We start from the raw sequence: 20,648 nt of genomic DNA, 5'->3' as shown, positions 1-20,648 counted from the left end.
TAACCAGTTTGTTAAACAAATAAAATGTCAATTTTAAAATAAAGTTTACAACTCCAGCTTCTAAAATGTATTTGTGTGTATTTCTGTGTTTTCTTTACATAGTGGAAGCAAAAAAAACACAACCGGAATATTACAACAGAATTACAACATTTTGAAAATCTTTATAGACTAAATTATTAATCACAATAAAAACAATTTATTCAGATTCAATATTTTTTATTGTCACACAAGAATTTGGTTGTTAGAGCTGCAACAATTAGTCAACTATCTTGAAAATTAATCAAGTTTCTAGGCAATTTGAATTTACACAAAGATTGGACTGAACCAAAAAATGTTTAGTTTAAGCGTTTTTATTTTCTTATTGCCCTTTTCTGCTACAGATTTTGTCAGTCTAATCCCATTTTGTTTTTCTCAACTACAATCTCTTTGCAGAATTTAAAGTGGGGCTTGAAAACAACTTCAAAATGTCAGTAACAGTTGTCAGGGATGAACACATAACAGCATCTTTGGTTGAGTCAGTGTTAGAATTAAATCTAAAGCGTGTTACTTAAACCAATCCCCGTCTGGAAAATATATAAATATTACATAAATATGCCATTAAATAAATTAATCCTAGAATCCTGTATGTACAAATACACATTTAAGTTCAGAGGAAACAGTGGCTTTGCTTATTTTCAGTCTTAAACAGTGTGTTTCTACCTATAACCTCATGCCAGTAACATCTACTGTGGTGATTCAACAGTCATGTGATCCTTATCAATAACAACACAGGATTATGCAATTATTTAAGTAACAATAGTGGGTTTTTTTCCCCAAGTTGGGAGACATGCGTTCTCTCAGTAAGCCGTGAAACTGCTGTGTTTATGTACTGGAATGTAATGAGATGACGACTGAGTCTATAAAATGGTGTAAATACAGTTGGATCATTGAACATGCTATTCAGACGACTAATGTAACGTGGCGTTGGCTGCAGACACAACATGCAGTACGCTCTCGCTGTCACAGTCCAGTTGTTTCTGTCAGGAAAATGTTTTCACAGAGACCTCAGATCCTCTCAGTGACTCACTCAGCTGCTGTGAAAAGAGAGAGCGTCGACTTTAAATGTCTGTAACCGTGGGGCCGGTGTTATGCCGAAAAGTGCCTGCTTGCCGAGATCTGCACGCCGCACAACAAATGCGAAACTGGATCATTCATTGCGGGGGCGGGGATGCAGTATTCGGCACAGAGAGTTTTTGGACCTGCCGATATTTGCATCCCCTGGCTGTTTTAGCCAAATACACTGCTTGCTACATGTATGAAATGTATTATCATATGCATAAACACTTAAACCTTACAATGTGCGTGACCCCAGCAGAGCAGGCACTTCTCGGCGTGTGTCAAAACGTGCCTGCTTCCGAGATCTACATGCCGTTCGCGGAATGCCAGGGGATGCAAATCTCGGCAGGTCCAAAAACAGCTGTGCCGAATGCTGCATCCCCCCATGTGTTTCACTGCAGATACCTGGTGGTCAAATGGGGTTACGCACATTGTATTTAGGTGTGTTTATGCATATGAACATGAATTGCGTAGCAGTGGGGATGCAAATCTCGGCAGGTCCAAAAATTGCTGTGCCAAATACTGATCTCCCCCGCAATGAATGATCCATAGTTCCGCATTTGTTGTGTGGCGTGCAGATCTCGGCAAGCAGCCACTTTTCGGCATAACACCGGTCCCTGCGTCCGTCCGTCCGTCCGTCCACCCACTCAGTTCTCGGTGTCCGACGAGTCTGAGATCTCGGCGAGCCGCGCCTGCCTCTTGCGGACGTTCCAGTGCAAACACTGGGCCAGGCTCTCGAACCAGTCGTACACCAGGTCGTGGCAACAGATGGACGGCACCGGGTAACAGGACGTCGTGATCTTGATGCTGTTTGGGGAGAGAAAAACCCAGAGAGAGAGAGAGAGGAACAAAGAGGTCTTACAAAGAAACTCAGGGTTAAACTTGGTTTCTATTATAGAAACAAAAGTTGTTTCTCCTTTAATGCGAGAAAAAGACTGATTCAGGCAACTTTTGTATCAATACTTGACTATGGTGATATCTTATACATGCATGCAAATCTCTCCTCTCTGAAAATGCTGGATTCGGTGTATCATGCAGCATTAAGATTTGTAACAGATTTAGGTTTTCGTACTCATCACTGTAGTCTTTATGAGAGTGTTGGCTGGCCTTCTCTGTATAATCGTAGATGGGAACACTGGTATTGTTTTCTTTATAAGGCCGTCCTGTGTGACTTGCCTCCTTATTTGTGTTCTCTCTTGGTTCCTAAAGTCAACACCAGAAGCTGTCGTCTCAGGCACGATAGATTGATAATGTATACTATTCCTCGTACACGCACTGTCTTTGGGGAAAGTGCCTTCAGAGCATTCGCACCCTCGTCCTGGTATAAATTAGAGTCATCTTAAATTGGATTATCTCCCAAGTATGGAAGATTTTAAAGCTAGGATCAAGGACTATTTGACTACTGAATGCACATGTTCTCTCACCGAACGCAGCTGGTGATTATAATGTATTGATGCGATTTGCTGTTATTGTTTTAGCTGTTTTTATGTTTGTTTTGTTGATGTTGTCTAAATGTGGATGTACTGTGCTGCTTTCTTGGCCAGGACCCCCTTGCAAAAGAGATTCTGAATCTCAATGGGATTATTCCTGGTTAAATAAAGGTTAATTTAAAAAAAATAAAAAAATAAATAAAAGGAAATTAATCCTGATCCTGAAATGAAGGAACGACTACGGTAGATTTGTCTGAGGATGTTTGCCTCTACAACTCATAGCCTTCAACTCAGCCGCTAGAAGACTGACCAAAACCCATAGATACAGCCATATAACTCCAGTCCTGAAATCTCTCCACTGGTTACCGGTCCAGGCCAGAGCTGATTTCAAGGTCCTTCTCCTTACATATAAGGCATTGAATGGCCTGGCTCCATCATACCTGTCTGAATTACTCATACCCTATATTCCACCCCGCCCTCTCCGCTCTGTAAACTCGCATCTTCTGGTTGTTCCCCCAGTCAATAAAAAATCATTTGGTTATAGGGCCTTCTCCTACCGTGCACCCTACTTATGGAATAGTCTCCCACTTCATATCAAACAATCCACTTCCACCGTAACTTTTAAAACACTTCTTAAGAAGCACCTTCTTACACAATGTTTTGGCAAAATTTGAGTGTCCTATTTATCTCCCTGTACGTTCTTTGCTCGTCCTCCACAGTAGGCTATATGTTCGCCTATTTGGCCTGTATTTTTTCTGATCATTTATTGTAAACTGTTGTGTAAAGTGACTTGCTATTTCTATTATTGTAGTTAATTTTGTAAAGTGTACCGAGACCATGTTGCACCATGGTGATTTTACACTTTAAATAAACTAAACTAAACTAAACAACAGATAATGAGAGTAAATGAGTGTCACCAGTCTCCATGCTGGATCTCCTGTCTCTTCCGGCCGTCGAACGACACCCAGGCCGTGTTTCTGGCGTCTGGAGACAAAGTGATCTGTTTCAGGAGAGAAGAGAGGACACGCTGTGAGTCGCTGTCAGACGCTGCTTCGGTACAGAGGAAACTGATGATGGCGCTGGATGGATGAACAGTTCAACTTTTACCTAAATGGTTTTAATTAAGTAGAAAAGAAGACCTTCCACCGCACATAATGTGGTAACTTCTTTAATGTAATTTATTGGTTAAAAGCTTGGCAACGCGTCTCATCGGGCTCATAACAGTCAGTCCATATCAGCTGGTTTTTATAGGCTGACAAGGGGCTAAGTAGGAGCCAAATAGCATCAATTACAAATACATAATATACAATAACATTAGTAGTTAAAGCAGAAGTAAGTGGTCCGGTCGTTTTCGCTAATGCTGCGTTCCAGGCAGGCTTTTGAAATCGTAAATTACAGCTTCAAGTCACAACTTACGACTTTGTAGCGTTCCAGGCAACCCACTCGTGTTTTTCTGACCTGTTTTACCGGTGAAAGTCACTATAACGGCCACTCGTAACTTCCGACCGGTGAACTCGTACCAGATCGAACTGGTATGACTTCACGGTCGGAAAAATACGAGTTTCCTTGAACGCACCATAACAGTCCTCGTCCCTACGTCGCCACATTTACGGCGTTCCTTGGCTGCACACACAGCCCTGCATGCCGTTCTCTCTCCTCATTGGATAAAAACTGTAGGATACGATAAATGTTTTCTCTTCGGCTCAGAGCAGAGCAGAGTGACTGACAGACCCGTGTTTCAGTCCAAACACTCTATGTAAGTGATTGCTGTCGGAAGATATAACTATTTAAGACTTATATTAACACAAATATATCACTTACTTCTGCTTTAAATCTCATGATTTCAAAATGTCAAAGTGTCACAGGGCTCAATCAATACACATATCTGAAGCTGAACAATATATAAAACATTATAAAATATACAAAACTCAATACCACTTCATTATAATCCTCCCTACTTCTGATCCCTACATAAGGGGAGGGAGGGGAGTGAAAGAGGAAGAAGTGTGGGAGGGGGTGTAGTCCTGACTCTTTTAACCAATAAATGACATTAAAGTTACTACATTATGTGCAGTGGAGCCTCTTCTTTCTACTATGGACTTCTTTCCCGAGACCACCGGCACTAATGTGAAGTTCTGAGCTGTGCAGGACAATCTACCTGTTTGAACTCTTGGTTTTAATTAAGTGTTTAAGTATTTATATAACAAGATCACAGGAATATCATAACCAAATTTAATTATAATTCATTCAAACCGGCTGTAGAGTTAAAGTCAGTCAGATTCAACCTCATGAATTTCTCCATCCAACAGTTGTAGAGACATTTCAGTTCTGACCAAAGCAGTGAGCTGACTCACTCACTGCAGGACATGTTTCAGGAATCATTTTAGAGAAGAGAACATCAGCTCAAAATAGAAGTGGTTTGTCGTCACTAATGCTAAAAGAAGTTTTTTTTAAAAGTCTGTTTTACCTCCTTAATATGCCAACGTATGCACATCAAGGCAAAATCTAATCAAATCCTCTCATCCATGTGGTGAAGCAGAGGAATCAGTGTGAGGTTCAAAACAATGTGTGTGCATAATGTCCTGTTTATTATGTAGCACGATGTCAGAAGACGAAGGTGCTGGTGCTTTAGGTCATTTTTTGATGGAGAGAGCAGAGACGCCCATCCCACATCAACGGGACTGATGGATGATGATTAAGAGAAGTTTTAGACATCAAAAACTATGAACAACACATATGGAATTATATCGTTAACACAAAAGTGATCATTAAAACAAATGTGTTATCTGTCACCTAAACCTAAACCCAACTGAGATGGTTTGAGATGAGTTGGACCGCAGAGTGAAGAAGGTAACACAGCCAACAGAAAACTTTTCCAGGTGACGATCTCATGAAGTGTGCGTGAAGCTGTCATCAAAGCAAAAGGAGGCTACTTTGAATAATCTAAAATCTAAAACACATATTCTGCTTTGTTTAACGCTTTTTTGTTTACGACATAACTCGATATGTGTTCCTTCATAGTTCTGACATCTTCAGTTTGAATCTACATTGTAGAAAGTAATAAAAAAAAATAAAGAAAACACATTGAATGAGATCATGAGAAGGTGTGTGCGTTACCATGAGCTCCACTGTGTGTACAGAGCCATGGCAACATAATGTCCTGTTTATTATGTAGCATGATGTCAGAGGACGAAGGTGCTGGTGCTTTAGGTCATTTTTTGATGGATGTAAAGACATCACGTCTGAGAGAGAAGAGACGCTAAATACTACTGTCTGTCAACATCAACTGGAATTATATCGTAAATACAAAAGTGATAATTAAAACAAATGTGTTATCTGTCATCGGACCTAAACCCAATTGAGATGGTTTGAGATGAGTTGGACCGCAGAGTGAAGAAGGTAAAACAGCCAACAGAAAACTTTTCCAGGTGACGACCTCATGAAGTGTGCGTGAAGCTGTCATCAAAGCGAAAGGAGGCTACTTTGAATAATCTAAAATCTAAAACATATTCTGCTTTGTTTAAGACTTTTTTACAGAATAGATTTTAAAGTTCTGCTACTGGTTTACAAATCACTGAATGGTTTAGGTCCAGAATACATGAATGACATGTTAGTAGAGTATAAACCCAGTAGAGCTCTGAGATCTACTGACTCAGGTCAGATAGTGGAGCTCAGAGTTCAGACCAGACATGGTGAAGCAGCATTTAGCTGTGATGCTGCTCACAACTGGAACAAACTACCAGCAGAACTGAAATCAAGCACTTTTAAATCCAGGTTAAAAACATTTCTCTTTTCACGTGCTTATAGCTGAGAACTTAAAACTTTATCTATTTTCTTTTATTTTACTTTTATTTGCTCTTGCTTTTAACTCTGTTTTTAATGTTTTGTTTGTTTTTATTCTGTCTTATGCTTCTTTTTTTTAAATGTTTTGTCTTTATGTAAAGCACATTGAGTTGCCTTGGTATGAAATGCGCTATATAAATAAAGATGCCTTGCCTTGCCTTGCCTATATGTGTTCCTTCATAGTTTTGACATCTTCAGTTTGAATCTACATTGTAGAAAGTAATAAAAAAAATAAAGAAAACACATTGAATGAGATGAGAAGGTGTGTGTACGTTACCATGAGCTCCACCCCGGCGGGGACGACGATGGGCCTGAAGGAGAGCGAGTGCGGGCAGATGGGGGTGACCATGATGGCCGGGACGTTGGGGTGGATCATCGAGGCGCCGGCTGCTGCTGCGTACGCGGTGCTGCCCGTAGGCGTGGACACGATCACACCTGGAGGACGGAGACACAGAGAGGAGGGAAGACAGGTTTAACATATGGATCTACCTCCTTTGACTCGTCCGTTTAATACTTTCTCTCTCCCAGGTTGTTGATTGTGAGTAGGGTTGCAAAATTCTGGGGATTTTCAAAGTTGGAAACTTTCCATGGGAATTAACGGGAATATATGGGAATTAATGGGAATAAATGGGAATAAATCAGAAATTTACAAAATTGATTGGTAAGGGTGAGTAAAATTTTACTCAACATTCATGTTTTTGTGGCTCAGTAAAACAATTGATTGTTCGTACAAGAATTAGAACTTGATTAAGTTCTACTCACAAATAAATCTGTTGAAATGTCATGTTTTTTAATTATATTATTTTGCATGGATGTCTGCGTATGACAAAACAAAATATTTACATTTATGTTTGGATATGATCCAGTTTGTCTAAATTAATTACCCCCAATTTCCAGTTAATTCCCATAACTTCCCATAATTCCCATGGAAAGTCTCCAATTTGGAATATTTCCAAAATTCCCCAGCTTAACTTCCCATGGAAATTTTCCACCCCTTTGCAACCCTAATTGTGAGTGTGCGTCTGTCCTCACCGTCGCCCTGCACCGAGGTGATGAGGCGTCCATCGAGGTACAGGTCAACATTGGACAGGTAAGAAGACGGGCCTCGATCCACCACCACCTCATTCAACACCTGAGTGACACACAGACCTCAGATCAGCTTAGACCACATCAATCTTCAAATTAACGTCTTGCTTTGATACGTTTTTCAGCCCGCTGAGCAAAATACTGATGATTCAGAATGTGTCCGAGCAAAGTGAAACTCATGATCACTGATTTAAGAGCACAGACATCTGATGTTACTGCAGCGCCACCTACAGACCAGAAACCATGTGTGTGTTTACAGTGTAACAAGCCAAACGCAGGGCAATAGCCATAAAATGGGCATAATAAATAAATAAATAAATAAATAAATAAATGTTTTTTATTCAGGGTTTATAAAATGTGTTTCAACCAAATATGACACAGACTGGTTGAAAGAAACGGTGAAAACATCTCTTCATGTAAAAATAGAAAAATAGAGAATAAAAAAGAATAGAAAATACTTTATTAATCCCTCGGAGGGAAATTCAGATCGTCCAGCAGCTTACATAACAATGATATGATATAAATGATATAAAATGATATAAAAGGTAAACGTGTATAACCTAACAAAAGCAGGAATGAAAGATTGAAAGCAAATGAATGGGGTGTTGGAATCTGTTAAAGCCAGAGAAATCAAGTTAAATGTAAACGTGTTTTTACAAACGCCCACATGGTGGCGCAGTCTACACCAAAGCCGCCTGTTTGTCCTTGGTCACATGAACCAAAACTGGAGCAGCAGTCGAGTCCTTTTTGAGACATTCAGCTAAAAGACAAACAAAGCGATTGAAGACAAAACTTCTGCAACGAGAGGTGATTAACAGCTTCTCTGTCCTTGATGCGACTCCAGACTCTGATGTACGTGCGTCCCCGTTATTCTCTGGAGAACAGAGGGTCAATCTCTTCAGAGTGTAATTCCCTTTCACACACGGTTAAATAAATGTGAGTGTGAATTTAATCAATGAGATTCAGTAACAATAATAAATCAGTCAGCGGCCGACGACGCAGGAGCTCGTTACCGTACGTGAGGAAACGACAAGCAGGGGGAAAATGTTGGTGCGCTCTGAGCAGACACTCGGGCATCGTATACGGATCACGGGGCCACACTTCACTCAGTCACACACACACACACACACAAAATGCTGCAGCGCTGAGCGGTGATGTCTGGCAGATGTACTGACGTCAGCTGAGCACAGACAGACGCAGACATCCTGCTGCTGGACAGACACGGCAGACGTGATGTAATGTGAGGTCAAAATCTGGTTCGGAGACCAGAACAATCCATCACTGTCTTTTATCGATGAGACGAAAAACCCCAGGGAGAGAGAGAAGAGAGAGGAGAGAGAGGAAAGAGGAAAGATGGCCGAGCCGCGCTGGGAATGACAAACTGCTGCACTGTGTGTGTGTGTGTGTGTGTGTGTGTGTGCGTGACTGCAGCAGTGTGGCACGTTGTTTAGTTGGAGTGTGTCAGACCAAGAGAGCGTCAGAGCTCATTAAATACCGACTTTGCACTGTTGACGCCACGGTCTCCACGGCAACTGGCTCAACAGAACCTCACAACATCCGACTTTCTCTACCCATATCAACTTTATTATGACTGTCGCCGTGGCAACGCAGCTGATGCCGGGCCGAGCCGTACACACATCTTCACACACACACACACAGAGAGAGAGAGAGAGAGAGACGACCTGCTGAGTGAACTGAGGTTATTTATCTGCTATAAAACATTTTAATGTAAACAAAACAAAAAAAACACACAATACTTTAAATTCTGTTGTGTGTGTGTGTGTGTTTTTTTTTCCAACTGCTTCAATGAATCGTCGGCGGCTCTCTCCACCTCCGCATCACCTGACATGTTGACTGCTTCTACCTCTTTGTCTTCAGCTGACAGATGAACTAATTTCATTTCTATCGCTTCGGCTGCCTGACACTTCAAACTCTCTCAGATCTCAGGACTTCACCTCTGAACTACAGACAAACATCTTCTCCAGCTCCTCTAACGCACGCAGACTTCTCACCGCTCCTTCACTCTGAACATCTGCTTTCAGTTGTCTGCTGCACTGACATCACTCTTCTTCAGTTCACACACCGATATGTCATCTTCATTTATCACATAACGCTTCAGCTGACGATTTCTCCCGTCAGTATTTGTGCTCGAGTTGACGTCTGACGTCTTTCAGCTCTTTAATCGTCGTAACTGTCATTTCAACTTGTTGTTGTTAGTATTTGTAATTGAACTCAAAAGTTTCCGACTGCAAAATTTCAGCATAAATTGTTTTTGGGAAACGTCGCTCTGGGAAGATGAAAACATTTGTTTTTAATAATAAACTTAAAGCAGATATCAGTGGAATGTTTTTGTTAATATAAGTCCTAAATAGTCCTATTTTCCGTCAGCAATCACTTACATGAAGTATTTCAGCCTAAACACGAGTCTCTCCGTCACTCTGCTCTGCTGTAACCCGAGGAGAAAATTTTCCTTGTGGGATACAAGTGTTATCCAATGAGGGGAGAGAACGGCATGAAGGGCTGTGTGTGCAGCCAAGGGATGCGCGTGAATGTGGTGACGTAGCACGAGGACCAATTGATGCCTGACAAGGGCGGGGGCTGCTAACTCATGGTGCGTTCAAGGAAACTCGTACTTTGTGTTTTTCCTTCCTGTGAAGTCATACCAGTTCGATCTGGTACGAGTTCACGGGTCGGAAGTTACGAGTGGCCGTTATAGGGAACTTTCACAGACAACAGGACGGTAAAAACACGAGCTACGGGTTACCTGGAACGCTACCAAGTCGTAGTTGTGACTTGAAGCTGTAACTTACGGTTTCAAAAGCCTGCCTTGAACACAGCATTAGCCGAAACGGCCGTGCCACTGATATCTGCTTTAAACAGAATTAAAGCAACAGAATAAAGTTTTAAACGGCATGTAGCAGCCATGAGTTTGTGTTTTTCAATAAGATGAGTTGAGCACCACATCCTCCACCCTGATAGTTTATGAGCCATCAGAAACTAAGATCACTATTACTCGGTCTTCAACAAAGAAGTTAAAGCAGAAGTAAGCGATCTGGTCATTTTGGCTAATGCTGCGTTCCAGGCAGGCTTTTGAAACCGTAAATTACAGCTTCAAGTCACGACTTACGACTTTGTAGAGTTCCAGGCAACCCACTCGTGTTTTTCCGACCTGTTTTACCTGTGAAAGTCACTATAACGGCCACTCGTAACTTCCCACCCGTGAACTCGTACCAGATCGAACTGGTACGACTTCACAGGTCGGAAAAACACGAGTTGCCTTGAACGCACCATAACTTCTTGTCAGCCGATGGAGTTAGCAGCCCCCGCCCTCGTCATGGATCTATTGGTCCTCGTCCCTACGTCACCACATTCAGGCGCATCCCTTGGCTGCACACACAGCCCTTCATGCCGTTCTCTCTCCTCATTGGATAAAGGTTGTAGGATACGAGAAAAGTTTTCTCCTCGGCTCAGAGCAGAGCAGAGTGACTGACAGACCCGTGTTTCGGTCCAAACACTCTATGTAAGTGATTGCTGTCGGAAGATATAACTATTTAAGACTTATATTAACACAAAAATATCGCTTCCTTCTGCTTTAAGTCTTTAAATTGAAGCATCTTCCCAATCAGGTGTATTAAACTCAATCCAGAAGCTTACTGGCTCAGTGATCTCGTCCTCACCTGAAGCTGCAGGGTGACCTTTCCGGCCTCACTGTTTGTGTGTCCGTGAGGAAGGAGACCGTTGTGCTCAGGTTGCTGCTGCTGCTGCTCTGGCTCCTGGCCGGTCCTCTGCAGCATGTCCTTCACCACCTTCACCTTCAGACGACTGCGCAGAGTGATGGCCGCGTTGCCTGAAAACACACACGCGCAGATGAACAAGTTAAAAGAATAGTTTACCCAAAATTCAAATTTCACTCATTATCTACTCACCCTCATGTCGACTAAGGGCTGGGAGAAGTTTCAGAGTCCTCCGTGGCTTCTCTGAGTTACAGGGGGTCTCGGCGTAGCACTGCATGTCCATATGACACTTGCAAATGGATACCAATTGTCTTCGTAACAAAAAGACAAAAAACATCCAAATACCTCCATAGTGCTCGTACGTAATGTCCGTCTTGTATTGAAGCCCCAACATGAGAAATTGTTCCGAAAAAAATTTAAAAAGTCTATATTTCAAGCTTGTTTGTAGCGGAACTTCCTCTTCCTGGTCTGTCCAAATCTCGCGAGATTTGCGGTGGCGTCAGTACTCGCACTGACGAGCACTATGGAGGTATTTGGATGTTTTTTGGTGTGTCTTTTTGTTACGAAGAAAAGTGGTATCCATTTGCAACCGTGCTGCACGGAGCCCCGCTGTAACTCAGAGAAGGCACGGAGGACTCTGAAACTTCTTCCGGCCCTTAGTCGACATGAGGGTGAGTAGATAATGAGTCTCAAAATTTCAATTTTGAGCGAACTATCCCTTTAACACAGAAGTTAATATGATCTGGTAAAGATGAAGATGATTACCTCCATTTAGTTTTGACATTCACATACAAATGACTACCACGGGTGACATTAAACACATATTTCAGATAAAAGCTGCACGATACCTTCAAATACTTTGGCCACCTCAGTCTTGTACGACTCAAACTTGAAGGGCGTCAGGAAACCCAGAGAGCCGAGGTGAAACGCCATAACAGGAGGAACGCTGCCCTGCAGGAGAGGAAAGAAGAACCTCAGTGTGACCGTCTCAAACATAACACTGTACATCTGTATACATTTATTATCACTAGCATGCACATCAGCAAAAGTTCAACAATATCAATATATAACAAAGGTGCCAATAGTTATTACTACTACTACAGATTATCATATTATCGAGTTACCAGTTTAAAGTCTTTCTATTTGGGATCAAATGCTTCCAAGGAATCTGAGATCAGTTTGGTCGTAGTGACCAATCAATAAAAGTGTAATTACCTGGAAGAGAGAGGAGGCGTAGAGCAGCGTCCCATCTCCACCCAGACAGATGATCAGATCTATGCAGTCTGAAATATCATCATAACCTGCAGGTGGATAGAAAAAAAACACAAAACACTGCTATTACACCTTGTTTTACAATTTAATTCAAATTTTAGCAGCAAAACGGTGGGAGCCCCCGTGTGACTTTGAGGGTTTGAGAGAAAACTGTCACCATATGTGGCCACTAATTCATCCAAAAACATCAAATATACTCGCAGACAGTAAAAATAGGTTTTGAAAAAAATCCTTCTCCCCCCAGGATCATCTTTTTGTTTCACTCTTCAAGCTATTATTTGAAAACAACATCAAATGTGCTTATTTTACACAACAATGGATGCAACGGTAGAACAGACTATTGTAACATTATTTCTTTTGTTTTTAATGTCAAACTGAAATTTGGCTGCAAAAATGAAAAACAATGAAGAACATTTATTTCAGGACTTTAATCAAACAAAATAAAGGATCTTTTTCACACCACACTCCTTTTGTGAGACCTACTTTCATGGGAGACACACTGGCACCACTACATTCCCCTTATTTAGCATATTAAAATAAGGAAGCTTATAAAGTAACAGTCACTTATTTTGTTTGAGAAAAGTCCGTTTCACCACATTAATGTAATGATAATGATCATGATATGTCCATTGTCCACAGTAACGTGGACAATAGACATATCAACTTTCTTCCTCTGTTTTGTCACAGTAGTTTTGACAAAACAATCTTAAAGAGGAACTATCTTTAACGATGCTACATTTTCACCTTAATTAAACAGCTTTGGAGTAATTGTGATGGTTTAATAAATGCCTTAACTTGTTACGAGGGAGAACGGAGGCTCTCCTTCCACCTAGTGTCACTTGCGGTGTCCCAGCTCTCGTCTCTGCGGCACCGCAACACAAACGCGCCCCGTATCCCGTAATCTCTTGTTTATGACAGATTAAACTACACAAATACACACGTTGTAACATCGTAAATGATATATAACGTTATCTACCGCTCTATTGATTGATTTCTCGCCGGCTTTGTAAACAAATGCACATGGCCGGGAGGACGGTTTGCATAACAGCAGAAAAGCGCCCGGACTTCTATAGTTCCCTCTTTAACTGTCTTTTGCTTTTCTGTTGTGTTTTGGATGCTGCGTTTGTGTGCACTCTGTTTGTTTGTTTTGTTTTATTGTTTTCTTTGCTTCATCTGTGAGAAAAAGTATCCATCTCCAAATCTCCATGTCATATGAGATGCCCTGGATTCTGCCACGCATGTCTTGACACGGCCCATTCATGAATTAGGAGCTCTGAAGATAGTTTATATACCAACTGGTCTAAATGACTCAGTCCACTTTTGTGTGAAAAAATATTATCATTATAGTTTGAATGTTTGTGTTAGTGCAGTGTATAAGACTCTCACCCTCCCTGAAGGTGCAGAGCTGGTTGCGTATGGAGCCGAAGGCCTCGTCCTTTGACAGCGTTGCATCATCTGCGACCCTGCGCTCCACGTACACCATCATCTGCTTCTCCTGATACACACGGACACGCTTTAGTGACAACAGCCAAAACACACACAGGCATCTTTACAAAGGAGTGCTTTACAAAATGAGGTTGAGCATCTGCCAAACGCGCAGTTTAAAATGATGGTGTTTGTATTGAATGGAAATAAAGAGTGTTTACTGGCCAACTGTGGCCACATGTGGCTGTAACAACTGCGTTTAACCAGAGTGTAACTTTCACCTACATGTCTGGGTCATTTCCTGTGCTCTACCACAGTGTGCAATCTGTTCTTTGACACAAAATGAGGTTAATGTGAGAAGGTGCAACGGTTGCAAAGGGACACCAGAGCTCTTCGTAAAAAAACACACACAAAAAAACATCCAAATACCTCCATGATGCTCGTATGTAATGTCCGTCTTGTGCTGAAGCCCCAAATTGCGTAATTGTCCCGAAAAAAATTAAATAAGTCTATATTTTAAGCTTGTTTGTAGCGGAAGCTTCTCGAAGCTCCTCTTCCTGGTCCGTCCAAATCTCGCGTGATTTGCGCCGGCGTCAGTGCGGTTACTGCGAATCACGCGAGATTTGGACGGACCAGGAAGAGGAGCTTTGAGAAGCTTCCGCTACAAACAAGCTTAAAATATAGACGTATTTAATTTTTTTCGGGACAATTACGCAATTTGGGGCTTCAGCACAAGACGGACATTACATACGAGCATCATGGAGGTATTTGGATGTTTTTTTGTGTGTGTTTTTTTACGAAGAGCTCTGGTGTCCCTTTGCAACCGTTGCATTGAAATGCACTGCTACGCCAAGACCCCCTGTAACTCAGAGAAGGGACGGTGGACTCTGAGAATTCTTCCAGCCCTTAGTCAACATGAGGGTGAGTAGATAATGAGCGAAATATCATTCTAGGGCGAACTATCCCTTTAAACAGTCACTATAGTAACATACTGACCAGTGACCACATACAGTATATGCCAATAAATCTGAGATAGTTAACATCATGTTTATGGTGATTAAAATGCAGAAAATGTCATGTTCATATTAGGGCTGACCTCCAAAAGTCGACGATTCGACGATTCGATTCGGAGGGGTCTGATTCGACTATGAACCTCATAGTCGAATCTAATCAAGACCATACCATTCTGACTATATGGGGGTGCCCACGGCTGCTGAGCATAAATTGTTACATAGAATGTCTTTTTTCGTTATAAAAAGACTATTTTGATACAAAATCTGCCTACTTTCTGTTAATAAAGAGTTCAAAATTATGTGTGCGTTTAAACCATGGATGGTTTAAACGGTAGTCTTACGTATTAATAAATCACCCACTGCAGTTGCACAATTAAATGAGCGGAGGTTTTTTTTTTTTTTTTTCAAATGAGCGGAAGTGAGCAGTAGGACCGTCAAAGTCACTGCAGAACACTCACGGAGTGGCAAAAAGACGAGGGGCAGAGCCGCCAAAGTTTAAAATCAAGGAAGTCTGACAGTCTAACTTTGTCAACATTTATCATGCATGACCTGACAGAACAGCAAAACATTGTGAGGATACATCTGACTTTGACCGAGTTACATTCAAGAACCTGCTTTCAGTCACGGAAAATAAATTAACTCCAGCGGTGATTTTTTTTTTTCGATGGATCAGCTGTGTTTACCGTTTCAAGTGTTAATAGTTCTGATGGTTAGACAGATGAATTATTCCCTAACACATCCTAAAGTTTGACATGTCAGAGTTTTTCAGAAGAGGAACTTGTTTTTTTTCCGACTTCCGAGTTGTCATGAACGCACCATCAGTGTCGGGAGTCACAGCTGTGATCTCGTCCCTCTGCAGCCTGTCTGTCTCTCTGCCGGTGCCGCGGTCACACTGTGTGTGTTACAGGATTGATTAACGTAATGTACGGATTGTCGAGTCCTTCTGACCTCCGTTTGTTTTGATACTACATGTTTTACCCGGTTTCTCTGTGTCCACGACCACCGCTATCCTTCATCACGTTGAGGGGATGTTTGATTTGCCACTCACAGTCCGAGCAGGAGCGTTGTCCAGGGCAACGTAACATAAACGCATACCCTGGCTCACAATGGCTACTTAAAATCATCCAAAGTGTGGAAAATAAATAAAGGTATTTGTTTTACACCTACCATATTTTTGGGGTGTTTTAGCTCTTTTGTTTGAAACGGAAAAAGTCGCAAATTTGCTGCTATCTAAAAAAAAAAAAAAAAAAAAAAAAAAGGTTCGACGATCAGTCGACTATGGCAAAATCTGACGAATCAGATTCGACTATGAAAATCCTTAGTCGAAAACAGCCCTAGTTCATATTGTAGATTGCACATGTATGTTGACAAATATTTCTTTGGGTTTACCAAAAGAAAGCGATTCGCACATATATTAATATACTGTATACTGAATCAATTTCTAACAATGACAACTGCCACCTCACACATTTATTTAAGTGTTCATATTCAAAAACATCGACATCCATACATTACATTGTGTACTGTACCTCCACTAGAAATCTGCATAGCTCTTTGAAAGGTTCAACCAAGCTCTCGTCTCTGATTTTCCTGATGACAAGCACATTGACGGGAGGTTTATTCCAGGTGAGCCGCTGGCTGGCCGGGTCCTGGATGTGCCTGGTAGACAGAAACAAACACATAAATGTAGACACATAACACAAACACACTGTCTGAATAAGACGTGTCATATACACAGAAATAGAGAGAGGAGAACGGGTCAAACAGGTGAACGACATTATGCAGACTAACTGTTACATAATCACAATGTTTTCTTGAGATTTTGAATCAGTTTGCCGGATTCGGAGAGTCAAGTCGAACGCCACGACGATTACAAGTCTTACCTCTCAACCATGTCTTACGCTGTAATTAAATTAAGCTTTCTTTACAGTGTCTCAATAGCTTAAGTCACTCATTAACATCTGTGTGAGTAAGGTTCAAATTCCAAACATCAGGATATAAAAAAACACAATCTCTTCCTCTACTTTACCATTTATCTCTGTTGTTCGTGCGGCGGATCACAGGCATTTTGGAGATAGCTCTTTTCAGTATGTGTGTTTTCAGATCAGGTTCAAGGAAAAACTCTGAGAACAACTGAAATTGAGCGTCTCTGGTCGGCTCAGCGGGCCATCCCATTGCATTGTAACATCCAATCACAGCATTCGTATTTTATCTTATCTCACAAAGTTACACAAGCTGTTTCGGTGTCAATGTTCCAAGCAAACGGAGTTTACTCTCTCACCAGTTTGTTCGACTCATTCAGCGGCCTCATGCTTACATGACTGAAGTTGGATTGGGAAGAATACAGGCTTTGGGTCCGAAGTGAGTGGCTGGATACGGTCCATGTAGAAAGTGGGCTCTTCTGTGAGGAGGGAGGAGGGAAAAAAAGAGGAGTCAAGACACTATCACTTCATGTCCCGGGCAGCCGAGCTGTGCCAGTGGCATGGCAGACCAGCTGGCAACCTACAGTGCAAACCTCTTAGGTGAGCTTTCCGCTGTGTCGCTCGCTGACCCGGAGGGCTCCAAGTGCTCGTGTTGGCCTGGCAACCTCCGCCGCTCCATCTCCCAGAGCAGCTGTTCGTGACCATCCCCCCGTCGCTGCAACCTCTTCCCTTCCCGCCGTCTCCTTGGTGACTTGGACGGGTGCGCCCTGTGCTTGGAGGGCCTGGCTGACTCCGACAGCTGACCGGAGGGACCTAAGGGCCGCGCCATACCTTTGTCTGGCCCTGCCAGCGGCCCCGAGCTCGGACCGGTCTCTGAATTATCCATTCTGCAAGGAATTGATGCAGAAATGTCTGTTAAAGATTTTTAACCGATGAAACCATGTGCAGGATGATTCTGTGAATAACTGAATATATTTCAGTAGAAGTGACAAAATGTATCAGTCAATTCAGAGGCTGGTTACCACAAGGTGTCAAGTGCTGGACTGAATATAAAGTAATCTGTTCATTGTTTGAAAGGAAAGGTTCAACATTTTGGCAAATTGGCCCATTGCCATAATCCCTATAGTCACAGCAGTAGGTTCGTTACCTTTAATTGTCGGTGCAAGATATTTTTAGAACGGCAGAGCAGAGCCGTGAGCTGCTCAGAGCTACGCTACGGAGGCTCATGGGATTTCATGGTTTCCCTCATCAAACTCATCAAACACACAATCCAACAACTCCAAAACGCTCTGGTGGACAAGTTGTGACCTGCACATTCACCACGCTATGATATAATAACATAGCGTTACGAGACAGAGTTGTTTTAGAGGCAAATGCAGAGACTTTGCATGAACTGAACTGGCCTTTAAGTCATTTACAAAACTTAAAATGCCTTCAAATTTGCTGCCCTTTGGTTTTTACAAAAGTGTAAAATATATATCTTAATATCTTGGACTGTTGATCACACAGCAGAAGTCACATTGAGCTATGGTAAACCCTAAGCATTTTTCTTTTTCTTTTTTTCTGACACATAGTAAGAAAATAAAGTCATTTTATTTGACACATTCAGCAATAGTTAGTCAGTAGTGCAACTGCTGAATGTACAAATGGCGAACTGTATCATTACATTACATTACTGGCTCTTAACAAATTGAAGACATCAGGATTATGTCAGGGTGGGGTGTGTATTTACCGTCGTTGGATTTAGTAAAGTAAATATTTGACCTAGAAAAGAACTGATTAGTAAAGCAAACAGGTTATATTGATCTGATAATACAGTTTATTACAAAACACTGCAGCTAGAATAGAGCTTTGACTAATGACTATAAATTAGACTGTCATAAAATACCCTATGTTGACTTTTTTGGGTGCCATTCAAAGTCAGACCGTTTCATAAAAAACCTCCAAATATTCAGTTTACTGTCACAGAAAACTACAGAAAACTGAAAATAAGAAGCCAACACCATTTTCACCAGATTTACATTTAAATACAGTCAATCAGCGACCTGACCTACACTCACAGGTCAGTTTATTACTAACACCTGTTTACACTTCATGCAGTGTTCAAACAACAACCCTGCAGCAATAAATCCTCTTTGATGAAGGCTGTAAATCTCAGTTTTCATTGCAACTGAAAACGTTTTAATATTTAGGAGGGTGCTCCTGCTGTGTATGTTTCTACTCTATCTGATATGAATGAAGTGGATGAAATTATAGAAACACCTTTTGTATAACGACATACAATTCAATGGCATCACAGACTATGTGCTACAAAATGATTATTATAGTCAAATAAACTGGTCAAAGACGGTTTTAACACAAACTGAACATTATAATCAGAGCAAACCAAGCACCTGCTTAGGGCCCCGTGACTATGGGGGGCCGATAAAGGGCAATTAACTTTTTAAAGATGTATGGCATAACTTCTGTCGACCCATAGAGAAATTCTGTGTAATTACAAAAATCTTTAATTGTTGTTGCACATTGCTGTCACAGTTTATCTTAGCAGATGATGTGTTTACAGGAAATGCATTGTCTAAATTGGTTTATTTTGTTACTTTTAGTTGTAGGCGTAGATAACATTCAGTATCCCACTCTATTGTACTATATCACTATGAATATCAAGTGTAAATCAACCCCAGGCTGCACTTTTAGCTGAATTTGGTACCATTTCAGATTAAAAACCATAGATGTGTAAAAACATGCCAGGCTAGGATTATTCACAATGACAGATGAGAATGAATAAATAAATTTGTAGGTTAGTAAATAATCCATAATCAGCATTATTGGCTGTAATAGAGGGGGCCCATAATAAAACATTTGCTTAGGGCCCCGTGGAGGCTTGAGCAGGCCTTTATATTTAGTTGCATAAGATTTGCATTAGACTGCTATAGTTTTAACTAGGTGTAACGTGAAACAGATCAATTAGTCTAATGATGATAAGATGCGCTGCTTTCTAATCAGAGTTACATTCAGAACAACTGGCTGAAGTTAGAAAATTAAGGTGAAATTCATTGTTCCTGTCTTGTAATGATTATCCGTGACCTCTAGTGAGGTAACTGTCTTTGTATTTAACACATTACTCGCAGGTAATAAGCTGCTAAAAAGAGAGAAAACAAGAGATTTACAGTGAAAGGTGAGGGTTTCAGTCTCAGATCTGACAACCGATGGTTTGTTGACAGTTAGCGTCGCTTAGCATTAGCCGCGCGGCTAACTCTGCTCTGAGCTCGGACTGAACTGGACGAAACGGCGCCTTACTGTGTCACAAAGACGTTAAACTGCTCGTTTCGATAACAGACGGGTTGTCAAGAGTGTGTCTAAAGACGGACACAGCCGTCAAACAAAGTGAAGTGTTACAGAACCGTACATGACCGGGGGTCGGGCCGGGAGCCGATAGATGAGTTTCCGTTGAGGCGGTTGGGGAGCGTCACTGTGCGCATGAGCCGGCGTGCGCAGGAAGTGGTGCCGCGCTGACGTCACAGCGCCACGCCGGACCCCAGTGGTCAAGATACAGAATTACACCCGCGGAGCGACCAGACCATGGATCTAGGATTTTGGTGGCCCTAAACAAGATTTTTGTTTGTGGCCCTGCACTCTAAGCGCAAACACCAAATCACTGGTTAAAACTGAATACAGACGTGTTTATGCCCTCTGAGGTTTGAGGCCATTTTCTCGACTTTTACATATTTTCTTTAATTGATCTTTTTAACTTTACTTGCAGATGTAACAATACTCAAGTGTTTTATGTCTAAATATTAGAACCTCCGCTGTAAGCACACTGAGACCAAT

At 41.6% G+C, this 20,648-nt stretch overlaps 1 protein-coding gene across 5 annotated transcripts; it reads right to left on the bottom strand.

Annotated features, from left to right (window-relative positions):
* Positions 1-215: 215 nt before the first annotated feature.
* On the bottom strand, positions 216-20,298 carry nadkb (NAD kinase b). 5 transcript variants are annotated; one of them, XM_085804004.1, is made up of 13 exons: positions 19,988-20,298; positions 17,414-17,707; positions 17,216-17,299; positions 16,428-16,557; positions 13,847-13,955; positions 12,404-12,489; positions 12,037-12,139; positions 11,132-11,301; positions 7,401-7,500; positions 6,646-6,803; positions 3,443-3,525; positions 1,711-1,902; positions 218-1,124 (listed from the first exon to the last, which is right to left on the bottom strand). In XM_085804004.1, exons 2-12 carry the CDS (start codon positions 17,704-17,706, stop codon positions 1,743-1,745), a joined length of 1,476 nt encoding a protein of 491 aa, XP_085660130.1. In that variant the 5' UTR covers position 17,707; positions 19,988-20,298; the 3' UTR covers positions 218-1,124; positions 1,711-1,742. The 5 variants fall into 5 exon arrangements, 4 of the variants coding, with proteins under 4 accessions (XP_085660132.1, XP_085660130.1, XP_085660131.1 ...); XM_085804003.1 differs by having other exon boundaries at positions 219-1,124; positions 20,118-20,297; XR_015037999.1 differs by lacking the exons at positions 218-1,124; positions 1,711-1,902 and adding exons at positions 1,916-1,934; positions 2,731-2,792 and having other exon boundaries at positions 3,409-3,525; positions 20,118-20,290.
* Between the last annotated feature and the right edge of the window lie 350 nt (positions 20,299-20,648).

Source organism: Trachurus japonicus, chromosome 17 (assembly GCF_045865225.1).
Source record: "Trachurus japonicus isolate A0001 chromosome 17, Traja_1.0".
In the NCBI taxonomy this organism is placed as follows: domain Eukaryota; kingdom Metazoa; phylum Chordata; class Actinopteri; order Carangiformes; family Carangidae; genus Trachurus; species Trachurus japonicus.
This window is presented reverse-complemented; position numbering and strand designations above follow the sequence as displayed.

Bases quoted from the DNA above. Each gene is read 5' to 3' on its own strand.
- nadkb (XM_085804004.1), bottom strand. From the start codon at position 17,706: ATGGATAATTCAGAGACCGGTCCGAGCTCGGGGCCGCTGGCAGGGCCA. The intron at 17,300-17,413 runs GTTTGCACTGTA...CCCTCCTCACAG, and splicing joins GCGGAAAGCTCACCTAAGAG to AAGAGCCCACTTTCTACATG. The intron at 12,140-12,403 runs GTAATTACACTT...CCTCTCCTGCAG, and splicing joins ACGCCTCCTCTCTCTTCCAG to GGCAGCGTTCCTCCTGTTAT.